Below are 17,526 nucleotides of genomic sequence, written 5' to 3'. Positions count from 1 at the left end.
CCCCCCCCCCCCCCCCCCCCATTACAGCTGCAGTCCAATCACTCCTTTTCTTGGCTTCTGCTGTCTGGGAGAGTCAGACTCCATCAAAAAATCTCATACATAGATGCTATTGGAAATTAGAAATGGAGTGATATATCATTAGCAAGTGTGCTCCTTTAGCAGACCATGGTGTGACAGGTGTGGCTGAGAAGGGAGTATGCAATGTGGAGTGGGGTGGGGGAGGGCAGTGGAAGAGTTTAGGCTCTGGACCCTTCTCAGACAGCCAGCAAACGAAGTCATAAATAATGTGCCATTGGGGACCAGTTAATCCACTCTATGAAAAGGTGCAAAGTATACAAGTGGGAAAAATAACATAGTATAATAATCGACATGCAACCCTAGGTGCTAAACCATATGCAGCTAGGCAAATAAATGAGGCACCCCCTTAGCGCTATGTGATAAATCATTCCCAAAGAATTCCATCTCCCCTCACTCCCAAAGAAAGAAAACAAATTACTCTAGACACAGAGTCATAACTGCTACCCCACAGCTGCGTGTTAAGTAAAATGGGCTGGAGAGAGAGGAGGGGGATGGGGAATCCAGAGGCAGAAAGAGCTGGAGCAAAATAGTTTGCTAAAACCCTGTGGATTTCCATTTAAGGTTAAAATAAAAACCAGGTGGGTCAAATTCCTCCCTTGTAGAACTCAATCAAGGATTGGGTGGGAAGGTATTACACCAACAATTAACTTGGTCCCTTGTGACAAGAAGAGGTTGGAGAGATCACATTTGCTTTTTGCAGAGACTGTTTCATGTTAAAGGGTGATGGGAGCAAGCTGAGTAATTGCCCAAGCTGTCAGGAGCACCCACACACAGGTGCCCTCTCATTTATTCCTTGAACACAGCTTTTTTTTTGCACAGATAACATGTGCGTGCCCAGGTATCCTGGGAAACCCTGAGTGGAGGCACAGTGTTCACAGAAGCCCTAAGTCAGGGTGGGCACCAAGCAGCATGGGTGCCACAAGGGGCATGGCCAGCCTGTATGTGTGTAGCAGAGACTGGGGAGGGAGCAAGCAGTACTGTGGTGGGGAAGGGAGCAAAAAGCAGAGCACCAGCTCAGGTAGGGAGTATAGGGCAGGGAGCAGAAAGCTGAGAGGCAGATTGGGTAAGGGAAACAGATCAGAGTGGCACTAAGGGGGAGTGGGGGGCTAATTTGTGGCACACCTTCCCAAAAGTTGTGATCTTCCTTAGATCCTTTCTAAACATGGCTCAATTATCCAGAGTTATAGGCACTTCTGAGGTGCTGATCAGCATTGTGCTCAGACACCAAAGGTGGTTCTTACAATAGTCATCCAGACAATGTTGCAGACAAGTTAGCCTGAATCAGATTAAAGTTTCTTACCTTACTGCCTTACATCTATGCCCTCAAAATACTGTGACATCCTGAACTGCCATATTCCAGCCAGCCAGCAGAAGTAGGTGACTCTTTCCAACAGTGCAACAACAGCTTTTCTACTACTAACATACAGGTGTGTGGAAGTGGGAAGGGTAGAGGTTGTGGGTTCTCCCCAGAGTAGTTGAAAAGACTAGGATGGAAGCACCTACAACTCTGCATTTGTCTACTGTAGGTTCAGTTTTCAGTTTTGGAGGGGGAGCTAAGACAGAAGAATGAAAGCAAGGGGGAGCTAACAGATGTGTCCAAATGATGCAGTTAACCAAAAGTTCACTGGCCACATGAAGTGCTGAGAAATTGTAGAAGAGAAAAAGTAGTAAGAGAAACCCATTGGCTCCCTCAGAAACAGCAGAAAGAACATGTAAGATGAAGTGTTTTGACTCAGATACTGGAAATGCATCTTCTGGTAAGTGAAGCAGGCCTGAATCAAAGTATAGATCTGGATTTGGATTTAAGCGTTTTCACTTTGTGAGTGTTCAGATGTAAGGTTCTGTTTTAGCCTGTTATAGAGGTTTGGATATACCCATGATGGTCACTAAATGGTAACCAGGCTGGGTAGGAAGATCAGAACCCGATCCAGACTTCCTTAACGTCCAAGAAATTCTGCTTGGATGTGGGATCGGAGAGGAGGGAATGGAGGGAGAGAGAGAGAGATCTTGGTTTAAGCCACTCTGCTTTTAGGGATTTCAGATTGTGTTTGCAGAGATCAGCTCAGTGGTCCAAGTTCTAACCCATCTTTCCAATGACTATCAGGAACCACTGATCTAATCCAATTAAGTCTTTAAAATACAATCCTAGAAATGTGGAAGGAATTTAAGAGACTATCTATTCCCTCCTGCTGCATTGGATCAAGTATACCTAGACCATCCCTGACCGATTTTTATCTCAGAGGCATTGGTAACCATTTTAGTGCCCTAGGCAAAGCAGGGAGAGGGGGAAAAGGGGCAGAATGTTACCTGCCGTGGTGCAGGCTTAGCACACTCGTTTCTGCTGTAGTGCAGTCTTGGGCTGCTCAGGACAGCCTCCCAGGGTACAGGGTCTTGGGGGCTGCTATTCTGCCAACCCTTCTTAATTGGTGCCTGGGGATGGTGCCCCTCTTGCCTACCCCCCTAGTTATGCTACTGTTTTATTTAATCTGTTTATAAAGCCTTTAGTGACAGGGATTCCAGAACTTCCCTTGGTAGCCTTTTCCAGTCATTAACTATCTGTATAGATGGATTGGATTTTAGGAAATGTTTTCTAAATCTCTCTAGCTGCAAATTAAGTTGATTTACTACTTCCCCTGTTCTCAGTAGCCATGGAGAACAACTGGTTGCCTTTTTTTTTTAAATAGCAATCTTGTCCATACTGGATGGGTGATATTTTACCACTTTGATTTTCTCTTTTCTATACTGCACACACCCAGTTCCTTCAGCCTTTTTTTTACAGATATTGTTTATTAATCTTATATTTTTATTATTATTCTTTACTACAGTTCTTGTTGCTCTCCTCTTCTGGACTTTTTTCAACTTGATTATCTCTCTCCTAAAGTTGAGGCCTCTCCAGTCCCAAGAAGAAGGAAATAATTACTTACTTTGTCTTGCCTAGGATACTCCTGTGAATACAACCCAGAATTGTTTGCTTTCTTTGCAACAGCGTCATATGGTTGACTGTCAGATTCTGTTTTCGGTTCTCTGTAAACCTCCAGATCCTTTTCTGCCGTATTCTTCTTACTCAGTTACTTTTGATTTTGTATTTGTGCACTGGATTTCTTGTTTCTGAGCCTACCACTTTGCACTACTGTTGACTGAATTTCATCTTGAGCATTTCAGACCAATTGTCAAATTTACTGAGATTTATTGGCCTATGTAGCAGTGATCCTGCCTTGAGCAGGGGTTGGACTTGGATGATCTCTTGAGATCCCTTTCATCCCTACTTTCCTACAGTCTTATGATCCATTTGAATTCTAATGCTGTCCTTCAAAGTGCTTGCGACCATGTCATTGGTAAATGTTATAAGTACTCTGTGTTCTATCATCCAAGTTGCTAATGCAAATGTTGAATAGTACTGGATCCAGGACACATCCCTGTAGGACACCACTTGATGTGTTCTTCTGTTCTGACCATGAGCTATTGAATTGATCTTTGGTTCTCTGTGTGCTCGCATGTGTGTGTGTATGCGTGTTTCCCCCACCCATTTGTGAACCCATTCTAAGGTGACTTTACCTGGGCTAACTTTCTCTAGTCTGCTTATAGGAATGGCATCTGGGACAACTTCTAACATGCTCAGGGTCCTGTGTATAATAAAGGGTGTGATCATGCAAATGTTTGTAGTAACTTACCTTTTTGCCCAGGTGATGTATTGCATCCATAAAAATAACATGGTCTCCTTTCCTGCTGTTCTTCAGCTCCATAACTTGTCTGGCTGCTGTTTTGGGAGGATTGCAGATAAAAGGACTGTGTGCCACTTGCCTGCCTGGGTGAATGGGACTGTCGGAGGAGTTTAAGCACTCTCTGGAGGGGAGCAGGGAGTAGGCTTTCAGGGACATGTGCCTACCATCCAGCTGTCTCTAAAAAGAGCAAGAGCAGAGCTTTCCTTCTGCATGGATTAGGAACACAGCATAACAGGCCTCTTCCCCAGTTGTGTAGTAACTAGAGTGGCCATTGGTCCTGCTTTATACCAGACCATCCTGGTTTTACACCCTTTGTCCCTTGTCCATTTCTGAATGAGGAATGGACTGCAAAAAGTCCTGTTTTTTAGTTCATTCATAGAAATGCATGTCAGTCATTTATCCTTGCAATTCTATTGGCTGGGCGTAGAGGTAGGGCAGTGCATAACCAGGAGGAGAAGGGTTCAAGCCAGGGGGGGAGGGAGATGGTGTTGCTGTCCCCTGCTGCTGATTGGCCAAGAGGCAAGGCTCCACCCCTTGGTGTTGATTGGCTGAGGAGGTGGTAGCCCCACCCCTCACCACTGATTGGCTAAGGAGGTCCACCCCTCACCAAGGAACTATCCTGTATTCTGGGGATGCTTCAGTGGCCACCCTAGTAGTAACCCATTTGCCCAAGAGGAACATGCGACTCCTCTGGCAGTTTGAGCCCCAGTAGCAGCCACCTTTATTCTGTAAGCCTGCTACTGATCCCCAAGATAAGGCCTTCAGCCCCCTTCTGTGGCTCCCTGGTCTTAGATCATAGTAAATCAGCAAATAAAATTCAGCATTGCACTGTATATACAATAACTCTCCATTCCTCCTGTGGAAGAAAGCCATCAGTTTGGCACAAATGGTATTGCCAAGGGATACATTTTAACTCTTTAAAAATGAAGTTTCTAACTAAGGTAAATCTCTAGCACAGCTTTGCCAATAGACAACAGAGCAAGAATTGACATTTTTCAACTAAATAATTTTTCATTGGAAAACACCCATTTGTCTAAAGCAGGGACCAGCAACCTTTACAAGCTGCAGGCTGGAACAACAGAGCTCCAGTCTGTCAGGGGCCAGGCAGCTTTGGTGGTATGTCAGCAGTAGAGCAGGAGGGGTTTGTCTGTGACTGTGCTTGGGCCAGGCCTCTGGCTCTGATGCAACTCCCTACTTGCTGGAAGCTGTGCCTGCATTGCAGCTGAGGAGTGGGATGTGGGGAGAAGCAGTGATGACATGGGCACAGCTTCCAGCCCCATCATGGGCACTGGCACAGACAAAGCCCTCTGGTTCTATGGACCAGATCCAGTGACTCTGCAGGCTGGATCCAGCCAGTGGGCTGTATGTTGCCAACCCTCAGATCCAAAGTCATTTTTTTTAATAGGAAAGTTTCTCAGATTTAGGATGGAATTTCTGGTCACAGCAATGAGCAGACCAGCAGACCCAGCAGCCTGGTGGTTAGACACTGCCTTGGGTTGTGGTGGCTCTCTTTTAAGTCCCTGTTTTGCCTCATTTAACGTGAGGAGTGGAATATGGGTCTTTCATATCCCAGTCCAGCTATAGTGGATTGTTTAGTGTTTTATTTTTACAAAAACCTTTGTTGCACTATGACAGGCTTTAGGGCTTTTAAATCCCAACCAGTTTTCTACCCACCCCAAGTCAGCAGTAGTGCACTGCCAATTGAGAGATCAGAGCTTTGGTCCCTCTGTTCCTTGGTAAGCACCTGAGGTTTTGAGGCAAATATCAGCTCTTTGAAGTGGTTCTGCTTGCAGTTAATCTGCTGGCTTTCAGAGTTGGACTACAAGCACAACTCTGCAGTCCAGCTAAAGAGGAAATCCCAACACTTCATCCACAGAAATGATGATGAAGCATGATGCTACCCAAACACAGGTGCATGTCTAGGTGGGGAGAAAAATGTTTTATAACTCAGTGGAAAAACTTGGAAAGTGAAGGCAGTTCCATAGGTATCAATGATCTGGGTAGCTAGTGGTGCATCTGAATCATCCTGCCTCTGAGCTTATTTGTCTTTTGGTTAGCTCAGACTGACCTGTGTGACCAGTCTATTTGTATTTCTGCTAGGCCTGATTAATATGGCTGATGGATGGTATCACAGCTATGTTTGCAGCTGAAAATACAGTACTTGGTATAAAAGCCTTCCATTCAAGTAGTCAAAGCACTTTCATTCACTGCGTTAGCTTCACAGTAGCCCTGGGGAACTGGGGCAGAGATCCATCAGTGACCTGGACACATAGCAGCAAGGCAAGGTGACAGAGCCAACTTCTTCAATCCTGCTTTTTAACCACACTTACTGCTTTCTTTCAAAAATTCCCTGCTCTCTTGAGAAAGGCAGATGCCATTATTGCAGAGATGGTAGGGTGCAGAAAGATTTATGGATTTGGGAGAGAACTTTAAATGGGTGGTGTAACTGCTGAGCCTTAGGGAAATCACATTTATCCATTGAGCAAAAGCCGAAGCAGGCTGCCGCCTGTTGTGTGTTCTGCCAGCGCTGCTTGGAACCTTCTCTTCCCAGTTTTACTTGATGTAAACAACACCCCATCTCTTTAATAATATCCACCTGGCTTGTCAGACAGCCAGATGGGTCCATTATCCCATCGGTCATTTGAATTTCTATATGGGGACCTTGGATGTGTGTTTGAGGAGTGTCTGAGAGAGACAGCACACTATTATGAATGCAGTGCTGCATCTCTCACAGGGGAAAACTGTTTCATAAGTAAGATCCAACTCGAGGTGTCCTGTCCCCTTCTCTCCTTTAGAAGTTCATTGTTCCAGAGACGCCAGGTTTTCAAATGTGTTACAAAGCTTGTAGAAGCAGTCGAGTGAAAAATAACAAGTAGTTAGCATTTTAGTGCCGAGCAGCTACTGTTAAAATAAGTATTTCTGCCAGCAGTTCTTCCCACACAACATTCGTATTCTCGTTCTCTCTCTCTTTCTCTCACTGTCATTGCCTAATATAATCTCAGCTTCCTAGCTCCCAAAGGTTTTGTTCCCAGTAGCAGCAGGTTGACAGTGTTATTGCTCCTCTCTGCTGATGGCTGTCATAAGTCGCAACAAAGATGGCAGAAAACAGGATAACATGACAGTGTCTTCCTTTCTTAAAATGGTGACATTATTGTTGCTGACCCTGACTAGATTGTCACTCATTGCACTTCTTCTGACTGATTGTCTCATGCTTTTTTAAAATCTCACTAGATGTGTAAATATACGCACATTTTAATAGTGTAAGTTTTCTTCTTTCTTTTATTGTTTTTTTGTGTGTGTTTTTTTTTTTTAATCTCTGTGCCTGTAACTTCTGTGAACTCAAATGTGGAATCAAGTTTCTAGGTACCCTGCACTTACTGGAGAAGATATCTACCCTCCAGAGTTGCAGCTTTAGCTGTATAAGTGGCATTTGACTCGGTCTTGTTTGTCAGTTCATTGCTGTAGATGCAGAAATTGTCTCCAAAGTTTGAACAAATCCCTGAACAGTGCAAGATGATGTGTTTGGCTACTTTGTCTGCTTTCCCTGGCAATGTAGGTGTGGTGCGTAGAGAACAGCTGCAAGTGCTTTCTCCAGTACTTGCGTTAAGTCATAGAGATTCCCCCATTCCCCTTGGTGGAGCTCTGCCACCCAACGTCTTAGCTAGGGCAGAGTGACTGGGCCAGCTGCTCTGGGCACCAACTAAGGGTTAGAGGGGGAGCGGCGGTGGGAAGTGCTGCTGCTACCATGGCACAGAGCAGCAGCAGCTGGAAGTCAGTACCTGCACTTGTGTGGGGCAGCTGCCATGGACACCCAGTTGCGTTGCTACAGCTCTGCTTTCACCAGTCTCTTAGAACTATAAATGGCCATTGAGCAATTTTTTTTCCAGCTTAAGCATTCAGTTCCTGATGAAAAGCCAGCATGGCTTCCTGCTTAAAATGCAGGACCTATGATTCAGTGCTCATCTGGGTTTTGTAGCAGAATTCTGTATACTGATGGGTAAATTGCTCATCTATTCTGTGTCTTAGTGTCCCCTACTGCAGCATGCGGAGAGCACTTTTCATTATGTCATTATCTCACTTAATGTTTGTAAAGCACTTTGATATGATCGGGACAAAAGCACCCTGAAAGGCCAAACTATTGGTGTGGTGTCATTCTGTTGTTTGAGGTAGGTATTAGGACTAGTCTACAGTGCTCCTCTTCTTCTGGTGGTCTCTGATAGCCCATGCTAATTTATTCTTTGTGGAAACTATACATATTACAGTAGGCTTTTGAGAATATTTAGGATCAGCCTAACTCTGTTACCATTGAAATCAATGGTAAAACTTCCATTAAGTTCAGTGGAAAGAGAGTGAGGCCAGTGGTGAGAGCTTTGAAACTCCATCTTTAGTTTTTTCCTTAACCTTTTCTCAGGTCACATTCTCAGTTCCTGCCATCCCATTATCATTGTTTTTGTTCTCTGTATTCTCTCTAGTTAACCCACAAGTTTCTGGCACTAAGGTGCTTAGAAAGTAGAAACAGTGGGTGTGTCTACACATGCCCCTGACCATGCATTTGGTACTGTGCAGTCCCAGTGGCGCACGGTTATTTTTAGACGCTATGTCTCCATAGCAATGAGCTACAGTGACGTAATGCATTGCTACCATGCAGTAGCATTGGCATCATGGTTTGTGCCCGCTGATGCTATGTCGCCGTAGTGACGAGCTACGGTAACATAGCATCTTGCATAAATGCTCCCAGTAGGTCCTACCTACAGCTTGTCTAAAATGAATTAGGTCGAAGGTATTGAGTTAGTCTTTTCTAGGTTTTAGGTGGTTTGCTGCTCATGACATGATTCCATCTGCATGTCCAACTCCAAATATCATTGGCTTCTTTGCTGATCTATTACAGTGCAAAAATTTGCTACCCCATATCACCTCACCAGTTCAGTAATGCTTCCCTCCAAGGACCTCCTTCCTGTTGCATGTCTGTGTTTTGGATCATTTTCCCTATATGTTTGATTCATATTTTATCTTCTACTTCCCTCTTTCCCCGCCAAGTCTAGACACTGTTTGTTCAGTTATACTGTGCAACTGCATAGTACCAGATACTTCTAAGTCAGTTTATCTATCCTTGCAAGTATTGGCCACTATTCTCAGTTTAGTGTCATACAAATTCCATTAACGTATAATAAAGGTACTAACAACCAAACACAGAAATGTATTTATTAGAAACAAAATGCTACTATTGGTCAGCAAATAAGTTTGGATACACAGCTGTGGTGTGGTCAGGAGGGGTTCAGTTCATGTGTATGAATCCATGGTGTGGTAAAATGTAGACAGGGCAAACCTTGTCTAGCCTAGCTGGGCTGCAGCCCTGCACCCTGCTGTGGGCACAGAAATCTGGGGGGGGCACATGCCGCCTCCCAACACATTACCTGTGCCCCACCCCTGACCTGTCGACTGTGCCCCCCACCTCTCCCCATGTGTTGCTTATGCCCACCCCCCCCTCCTCCCATACCTCCCCTTCCCCACACACCCACCCCATTCCCCATGCATTGGGGGGCTGGAATCTAGGGGCAGGGGGTAGTGGATTGGGAGTGAGGGGCACCAGCAGGGCCAGGGGGTGGTGGTTTGAGAGTGAGGGACACCAGCAGAGCTGGGAGAGGGGTATGGGGGCTGTGGGTCTGGAGTGAGTGGCAACAGCATAGGCAGGGGCAGGGTACTGGCATAGCAGGGCTTCTCAGCACCACAAAGCAGCTGGTGGGGGGGAAGACAACCACAGTTGGACCCGTATCCTGGTGAGCAAAGGGGACGGGGAAGCTCTGATTTTCTGTGATAAAAACCCAAAATCAAATGCCAGGTATTTAGAATTTATTTTATAATATTTGAGGCACACATGGGCCTTCAAATTGCTTAAAAATGTAAATATATCAAAAAAACATGCAGTTCAACTGATATCTATCTGTCTATAAACAAATGATGACTCGTGTGTGTGTGTGTGTGTGTGTGTGTGTGTGTGGAGATATGGATATAAATATATAGATATCTTATTTAGTTAGTCTACAAGGTGCATATATCGAGAGAGAGAGAGATGTGGATATCTATTTGCTGTGAACTAAAGAAAGGCTTTTAAATTCATTTTGTGTATGTCTTTAAATATCCATCAGGTAGAAGTGACTACCAGTTGTTTCTGGATTTCATTGAGAAATCCCGTGGAGGAGCAATTCCTCCCCATTTCTGGTTACAGTATGCACAGAGAAACATTTTTAAATGATGATGATATAGTACAAACATCATATATGCCTCTGTGTATAAGTATGCATACTGTGTATAGACACCCTGTACTGTATGTATGTGTAGAATAAGACTGAGACTTGTTAAAAGACATTTTCACTTTTTTATTGAAAAAGAAAACAGTATTTTCTACCAAGTTGCTTGTTTTGTTGTCTTTGTCCAAAAAAGCTTTGAGTTTTTTTTCCAAAGCCATTTTTAATGTCAGTTTTGCAAGACTCAAAGGACTCCAGAGAGCCTGGTTTGAATGTGTGTACTGAGGAAGCTTTGGGGATTTAGATAGAAAAATGCCTGGAATGCAGTTTACTTCGATGAAGGCTTTTTTCCCCTTTTGCTTATTGTATAAAATTAATTAAATGAAAATGGAGTGATCGTAGACAGCAAATTTTGGCTGCCTTTTTTTGTTTCATTGAGCTGGATAACTGACCCACCTCACCTGATGGCCAAGGTGTAAATTGCTGTCAGGCAGGGATTTTAAGTAAGCTGGACCTTTGTGATGTAATTGATTTATTAAAAAGCCCACAGGCTTCTTACTGAATGACTTCTCTGTCTTCATATGGCTCAGGAGCAGTCACAATTTTTTTTTTTTTTAAGATGTGACATCTGTCAGCAAAGTGAAGTCAGCTTAAATATCAGCTGAGGCTTGAGCTGTTTCAGTTTTGTTGATTTTCATTCCCCCCCCCCCTGCCCCTTCCCCATCCTGATCAAGTTTCTCTCTGCTTGTGCTGGCCTTACATGCAGTTAAAGCTTGTATTATAAACTTGAGTTGTGTGGAATTGTGCCTGATAAAGTTCAAGTGTTCTTTGCATTCACAACCCTGAGGGAGGAAGGTCTGAAGTGTTTGTGGATGGACCCCATCCTAGGGTCTTCCGAAACAACTTTCTCTGTCTGGCATGGTACAGTTAGAAATCATAGGTCAGTTGGCCTTGGGCACTAGAAGCTATTGATGCCCAAGTAACTCTGTTTAGAGCTGCCAACATTTATTGTTTTTAGCATCTGGGCGTGCATAGTACCTCCAAGCCCTTGTCATGGACCAGAACCCCACTGTTTTAGGCACTGAACAAAAGCTGATACCTGGTGCAAACAACTTATAATCACAATATTTGGGGGAAAGATGCAGGGGGGGGTGCCAAGAAAACAGATTTGAGAGTATGAGGCAAAGAGGTAATGTTGATCAGAAGGATGGGTAGGGAAATGTTTCTGTATTGGACATCCTTTCCCCAAAGATCAGATGGTTATGTACTGCCAAATAAGGTCTCCCAAGTGACTATCAAAATGTCTGCAGTTTCAAGCTGAACCCATGGAGTCTTCAGCTCATGGCTCTGAGTTACTTTCTGAACCTAAAACCTGAAGTGGCCTCCGGACATGAGAATGCATTTCAGGCAGTATGACCTGTTAAAAACAATTGTGAGGGTAGTTTGAAAGGGAAAGGGACATTTTTTCCCCATTTTTTTTTTATTTTCAGTGTTATGATATAGTTAAAGATCAAGAAAGTTTATTGGGTTTTTGTCCTCCCTTTTTATCCCAGTTATATCAAATTTTTCTACTCCCCCCTCCCCCCCCGAGTTCTTTAGGTGATTGGAGAATTTGAAATGGTATTTTTGTCCCTCAGATGAATGGCAAGAGGTGTTTTGAAGACATCTAACAGAGAATTGCTAAGTGTTAATATTAAATTGATATAATACATGTGTAAATGTTCCCCTTTTAGTGGATGATCCCTGTAAGATCACTATAAAGGACAGCAGCCTACTACTGCTACTGGCTAAGTGGGTCTCTCCCTTAACTCAAGTGGTAGGCACTTGTATCTTGATACCAAAAGTTTCAGATTCTGAGGTGTCTGTAGTTTCTGGTTCCACTCTTATCTATGGAGTAGTGGCTGATGCCAACAGGAAGACCCTTTTCTGTATTTTAGAATATGGAGGAACAAGGTCCTTTCTTTGATCTTCCAGGCATAATGTGCGGGGAAGAGGAAGGTTTGTTATCCTCTGTTTCCTATGAGACGCTGGGGAGTAGAGGAGCAATACAGCGCCCTTTTCTTGCTGCAGGAGATGGCAGTACTCTTCTGTTGCCCTAATGAATGGGGTTAAGTGTGTATGTGAACTCTGCCTCACAAGGAGATATTGGAAAATAACTTGTTACTCCAGGGCATTCTGAAGCTGGGAGATGGGAACCAGGTTTTTTATTTCTCACTAGTTACCCCAAGGAAGGAAACAGTTGAGGATCTTCATCGCTTCTTCTATGAGAAAGCTCAGACATAATGACGAAAGAATAAATGGCAGCAAATGCAAACAACATTTATAGGAATATTTAGCTCAAGATTGCAGTAACACCCGTATTGTATCTGTTGGCAATTCTGCTTGTTTGGAGAACAGGAATGTGATGCAAAGTAGCTGTTCCTCTTGTGACTTCAGCTTCCTACAAAAGTAGCAGCCAGCAGATGGCACCCCGAATCTGTAAGCCCTTGGAATGACTTTACCATTACAGCTACTCCTCGCTTAACATCATGGTTACGTTTTTGAAAAATGCGACTTTAAGCGAAACTATGTTAAGCAAATCCAGTTTCATCACAGTAGTTACCTACTAGCAGGCGGCAGCCAAACAATGTTGTAACTGAACATTGCGCGACTTTAAACAAGTATGTTTTCTAATAGATCAGCGATGTAATAACGAAACAACGCTAACCAGGACGACGTTAAGTGAGGAGTACCTGCACTAGGATGCAGCATTCCAGCCAGATTCCAATACAGAGCCCTTTGTATGTTAGGCTATTACTTTTAGGTAGCAGAGTTGACTGGGGAAGCAATAGGTTTCCAAGGCCTGGCTAACATCAGGAATGCTCAGGTCTGAGAATTGCCTTGAAGCCATGGGTGTTATGGAGCAGTGTTTTTCAACCCGTGGGTCATGACCCAAAAGTGGGTCACAGGAATATATGAAAGGGTTGTGGACAAACTTAAAAAATGGATTCTTTTTAAAAGGAGAACAATGTGGGAAACTTGCAGGCTGGCAGAATTCCAGCCTGCAAGGGGCTGCTTTGGGCCCCCATTCTCCCCATCACCCACACACAGGTGGGGCAGGGGCCTGGGGGTGGGAGGCAGCGGGTTGGGAGTGAAGATATTGGGTTGGAACTGACCATCAACGCTCACACATGAGTCATGGAACAAAAAAGTTTGAGAACCACTGTTATGGAGGATGAAGTTTTGTTTTTTTCTCTTCCAGAGAAAGTTCACTCATGTGACCAGGAGAGACAGAGTGCCCTGGAGGAGGCCAGGCAGAACCCCCGTGAGGGCATCGTCATCCCAGAGTGTGCTCCTGGAGGGCTGTACAAACCAGTGCAGTGTCACCAATCCACTGGGTATTGTTGGTGTGTTCTGGTGGATACAGGGCGCCCCCTGCCTGGCACATCTACCCGGTAAGAGCCACTTGCTTTGAATCTGGCCTGTAAGCTGATATGTGAAATAACTATGAAGGAAAGCATATCTATTCAGAGAGATAAGAGGACGAAGGACTCCAAGAGTAGCCACACCACAAGGAACATACCCATCCAGTCTGTTGACTCTGCACTAACTCCCCTATGTGTACACTCTTAGTCTGAACTAATAGCACCTTTTGTTTGGTTATCTTAAGCTATTTTAGGTTAAGAATGTCCATTCAGGGGGTGTGGCTCTGAGTATCTAGAGCATCAGTGCTCGACCTCATGGCCCTGCAGACCAGATAAGGGGTGTGGGTCTGGTCTGAGAGTTGGATTGGGCCCTTATGCTCTTTCCACCTGGCATTGCATCCACCTGGCTCTGTGAACCAGGATCTGGCCCTGGGCCTCTGCACCACCTCTGCCTGGCTCCCACATGCTGGTATTGAACCCCAGGGCTCAATGCCATCTCTGCTGCCCCCCCACACACCAGAATTGGGCCCACTCAATCCAACACACAGGCCCACACTTTCTGATCCGTGGGGCTCCCCATGGGTCCAGAAATTGGATGGATCCTTTTCGCCATACAGCTTGTAGATAGATTCACTGGAACAAACTGAGACACTGACAAGCCCTGGCCAGTTTTGTAAGCTTGACCCAACACTGTTAGCTATTGCAGTTCTTTGGCACGTAACTGCTGTGCAGGGGAGTCAACAATGAAGGAGTTTGGTTCTGGGCTATGAGACTGACTAGAAGAATCTGGACCTTGAATTGTTCTTGGGTTTGGACTGGCAGTGTAGCATGTGTGGCATGCCCTTCTTTTTTTTACTGCACCTAATAAATGGATGCTTCGTGTTCAAATGTATAGCTTGCAGGTGAACTTCTGGGTCAAGGCAAGGGACAATGCATTGGGCTAAATGCCTTGAACTGACCAAATGCCTGGCTTACCTTTAGTGAAGCTCACTTCTGAGGACAGTGAGCATGCTGCCCAGGACAGCTGAAGTTCATAAGGTTTTTCCTGACTACTTTTATTGTCTAGACAGTCATTGGTGGTGAACAGTTCATTAAGATACCCAGCCTTGCCACCACTTTGACAAGCAAAGAGAAGGAGATGTTGATAGAAGGCAAGGTCACATTAATGTTAATTCCTGTAGGTGCAGGTGCTCATGTCTTCTTATTACGATCTTCTTTGTCTTCGTGCAGTCTGAAATTTTCTCATGCAGATTCTTGGTTCTTTTTGTTTCCTCTACACTGAGCTGATAACGTAAAACTGCAAAGTTCACTAACTACTGAAAATGATTGAAGATCTCTGCCCTCTTCTTTTTCCAGCTATGAAACCCCAGTGTGTGAAAGTGATGCCAGATCAAAGAGCACAGAGGCTGATGACCCATTTAAGGACAGAGAGCTTCCAGGTCAGTGTCTCTCCTCTCCTCTCCCCAACCCCCCCACCCCAACACAATTTCAGGTCAAGACCATCATGTGGGCACTTTTTACCATGAGTTTTGTTTTTGATTATGTTGGGTCTCTTATTCTCTTAGTATCTGTTTCAGAAGAATGTTTGGCTTTCTGTATGGAAGGATCACTTCTCCCACTACCATTAAGCTTAGTGGCAATATCAGTTTTCAGTGGGGACTGGAAAACCATGAGATTTCCCCTGGGATGACTTGCCACCTTTCTGCCCATCCCTGCCAAACATATCTGCCATGTAGGAAAAGAAAAATCTCATTGTGAAAAATCTGTGAAAGAGAAATTGTAGTGAAAGGGTAAGATATTGCCTTCCCAAAGTGACTCAGAGAAGCAGTGGAGCCTAAGGTCTAGAAAGTTCTTTTTTAACTACTTCAAGGACAGGCCCATTTCGTTCTAGTCATAGACACTTTTTCACAGCTGCAGCACTGAGATTTTGTCTTTTGGCTACTTGGGGGGCATAACTGGCACATAGCAGATGACCCTACTAATGCAAACAAAGAATGCCAACCCCAACCCTTGACCAAAGCTGGCTGTTCAGAATAGCTTAGCTGGGACTCTTGTTTCCCCTCGTTATTGCTTTCTCCTTGGCTTGGCTTGGTCTGAAGTTGCTCCTGGCCACTTAATCTTAGAACTTCACATCTCCACTACTACCTTTTCTTTTGGACTCAAGTGACTAGCCAAAAGCTGGGGTCTTGCAAGTTGTTTCTGTTCAGAGGAGAAATTGTTGATTGGAGCCATGTGTCTCTGCCAAATCTGTTTATTTACCAAAAAGTCCCTGCTTTCCTGAACAAGGAATCAAAGAGGAGACCTACCTGCTGCTGATACTTCCTGGTGCTTTCTCTGGATTTTTCTGAGGTCAACTGCTTGTTTGGATAAGACACTGGCTTTTCCATTCCTCCTCTGTCATTGTTTTTTGTGGTGGTTTACTTCTGTCCTCACACACTTATGTTGAAACTATACCCAAAGAACTACCTCTGGCCAAATGTGCTTTTGTTTTAGGTGGTGATGTGTGCCTGTGTTTTGGATGGAGGCTACCGTAATTTCAGCTATCTGGTTCCAAAAAGATCTCAAGTGTTCTTTTATATGTTTTCCCAGATGAGGGCAGTTGTTATAACCACCAATTTCAACTAGTTTTAGCTTAATCCATAACAGTTTACACCCAGAATGCCCCCACTTTGACAAGAGGATGACAATTGAATATAACCTTTTGGGGAAGGAGTATGAGTAAAATGGCACCCTCCCATTTGAGATCAGGGGATGAAAGCTGCTGTGCTGGAGTGAGAGTGAGTCTCCAGCTGCTGATGCTCTGGTTTCTGCCCTTCTCCCCTGCTCCTTCTAAGGAGCAGAGTTGGTGCCTAGTTCCTCAGGGACCAATCCTTGTTCTCCCTCCCATCTGAGCAAACAGGCTGGAGGCAGTGGATCAGGCTGGTATCTATGAAGAGTCCAGTACCTGGGGGCCTGCCTCATCCTCCTACACGTTCTTTCAATAATAAATATAGCGGCCTTAACCTCTGCACTCTTTCTCCCTACCAACCTGGGCTCCCTCCCTGGGTCCCTCTCTCTGATCTTGGAGGAAGAAAAAGACTTCCCCTTCCTCTGTCTTCCCCATCCTTCCAAGTGCAACTGCTGGTCCTTGTCCTGGGAGGTAGTGTCTGAGTGTGCAGTGCAGCTGAACAGGGAGCAGAATCTGCACTACTAGGGAGGATACTGCACAGTGTGGCAGAGAGCTGATTCCAGCTGCAGATTGTGCTGATGTGCTTCCTCCACTGTTCACCCCTCCTTCCTCCTGACCTATACTAGACGGCTGCCACAGAGGGCCAATGGTTACTGTCCCTGCTGCTCAGGAGACTGGCTCCAGCTGCTGACTGTCTGAGAACTTATAGTTCTCGTTCTCTTGTGACCAACTCCCTCTGATTCAGCCTGGAGGCTTTAAACATCTGTGAATTGGCCGGGCTTGGATATGATGGGCCACTAGTGATCCAAACAACAGGAGCGCAGAAGAGATAGGAGATCCATACAGTATTCCCTGTTACCTTCCTATTCCTGCTTGCTACTCCCAGCTGGATAAGAACCTCAACCCAGATGGAAAACTATTTTCCCCCCCTCCCACCTCTCAATTACTCTCAATTGCCCGAGAGAGTGCCCTTTTTCATTTAGATTGTCCAAGGGGCCCTTCATCCTTCCAAATCTTCATTACTGCTGGCATTTTCCTCCCTGCCCTGAGATAAACAACCCTTCAGATGCCAAGGTGAGAGAGACGTATGCACAAATCCCTCTAGACAAACTGCCATGGCAGCTTCCAGAAGAGCCAGGAGGAAGAAGGAAGGAAAGTGTTGCTTGCACACAGCGAATAGCAAGCTGCTAACTCCAGCAGACGGCGGGATGCTGAGACCCCTGGGAGATGACTTCTAGCAAATGTTTTTTTTCAACCTTCTCATTACTGCAACAAAAAGCTCTTTTAAGTGAGTGGTGTACCCTGGCTGCAACAGCAGCTTACCCTTTACAATGCTGACATTTTCTGGACTGCGTGCCAAACAAGTACAGAGGGGCATGCATGTGTGCAATACACATAGTACAGAGACA

General features: G+C 44.9%; 1 protein-coding gene across 1 annotated transcript in view; it reads left to right on the top strand.

Moving 5' to 3' along the window:
• Nucleotides 1-17,526, top strand: part of SMOC1 (SPARC related modular calcium binding 1) — a 210,377-nt gene that overhangs the window by 161,485 nt on the left and 31,366 nt on the right. The window contains exons 9-10 of the mRNA XM_025205977.1: nucleotides 13,287-13,479; nucleotides 14,806-14,888. Coding sequence (XP_025061762.1) covers nucleotides 13,287-13,479; nucleotides 14,806-14,888 — 276 coding nt within the window. The remainder of the gene's footprint in view (nucleotides 1-13,286; nucleotides 13,480-14,805; nucleotides 14,889-17,526) is intronic.

Source organism: Alligator sinensis, unplaced genomic scaffold (assembly GCF_000455745.1).
Source record: "Alligator sinensis unplaced genomic scaffold, ASM45574v1 scaffold768_3, whole genome shotgun sequence".
Taxonomy (NCBI): domain Eukaryota; kingdom Metazoa; phylum Chordata; order Crocodylia; family Alligatoridae; genus Alligator; species Alligator sinensis.
The sequence above is the reverse complement of the archived record's forward strand: the minus strand, read 5'-3'. Positions and strand labels throughout refer to the sequence as shown.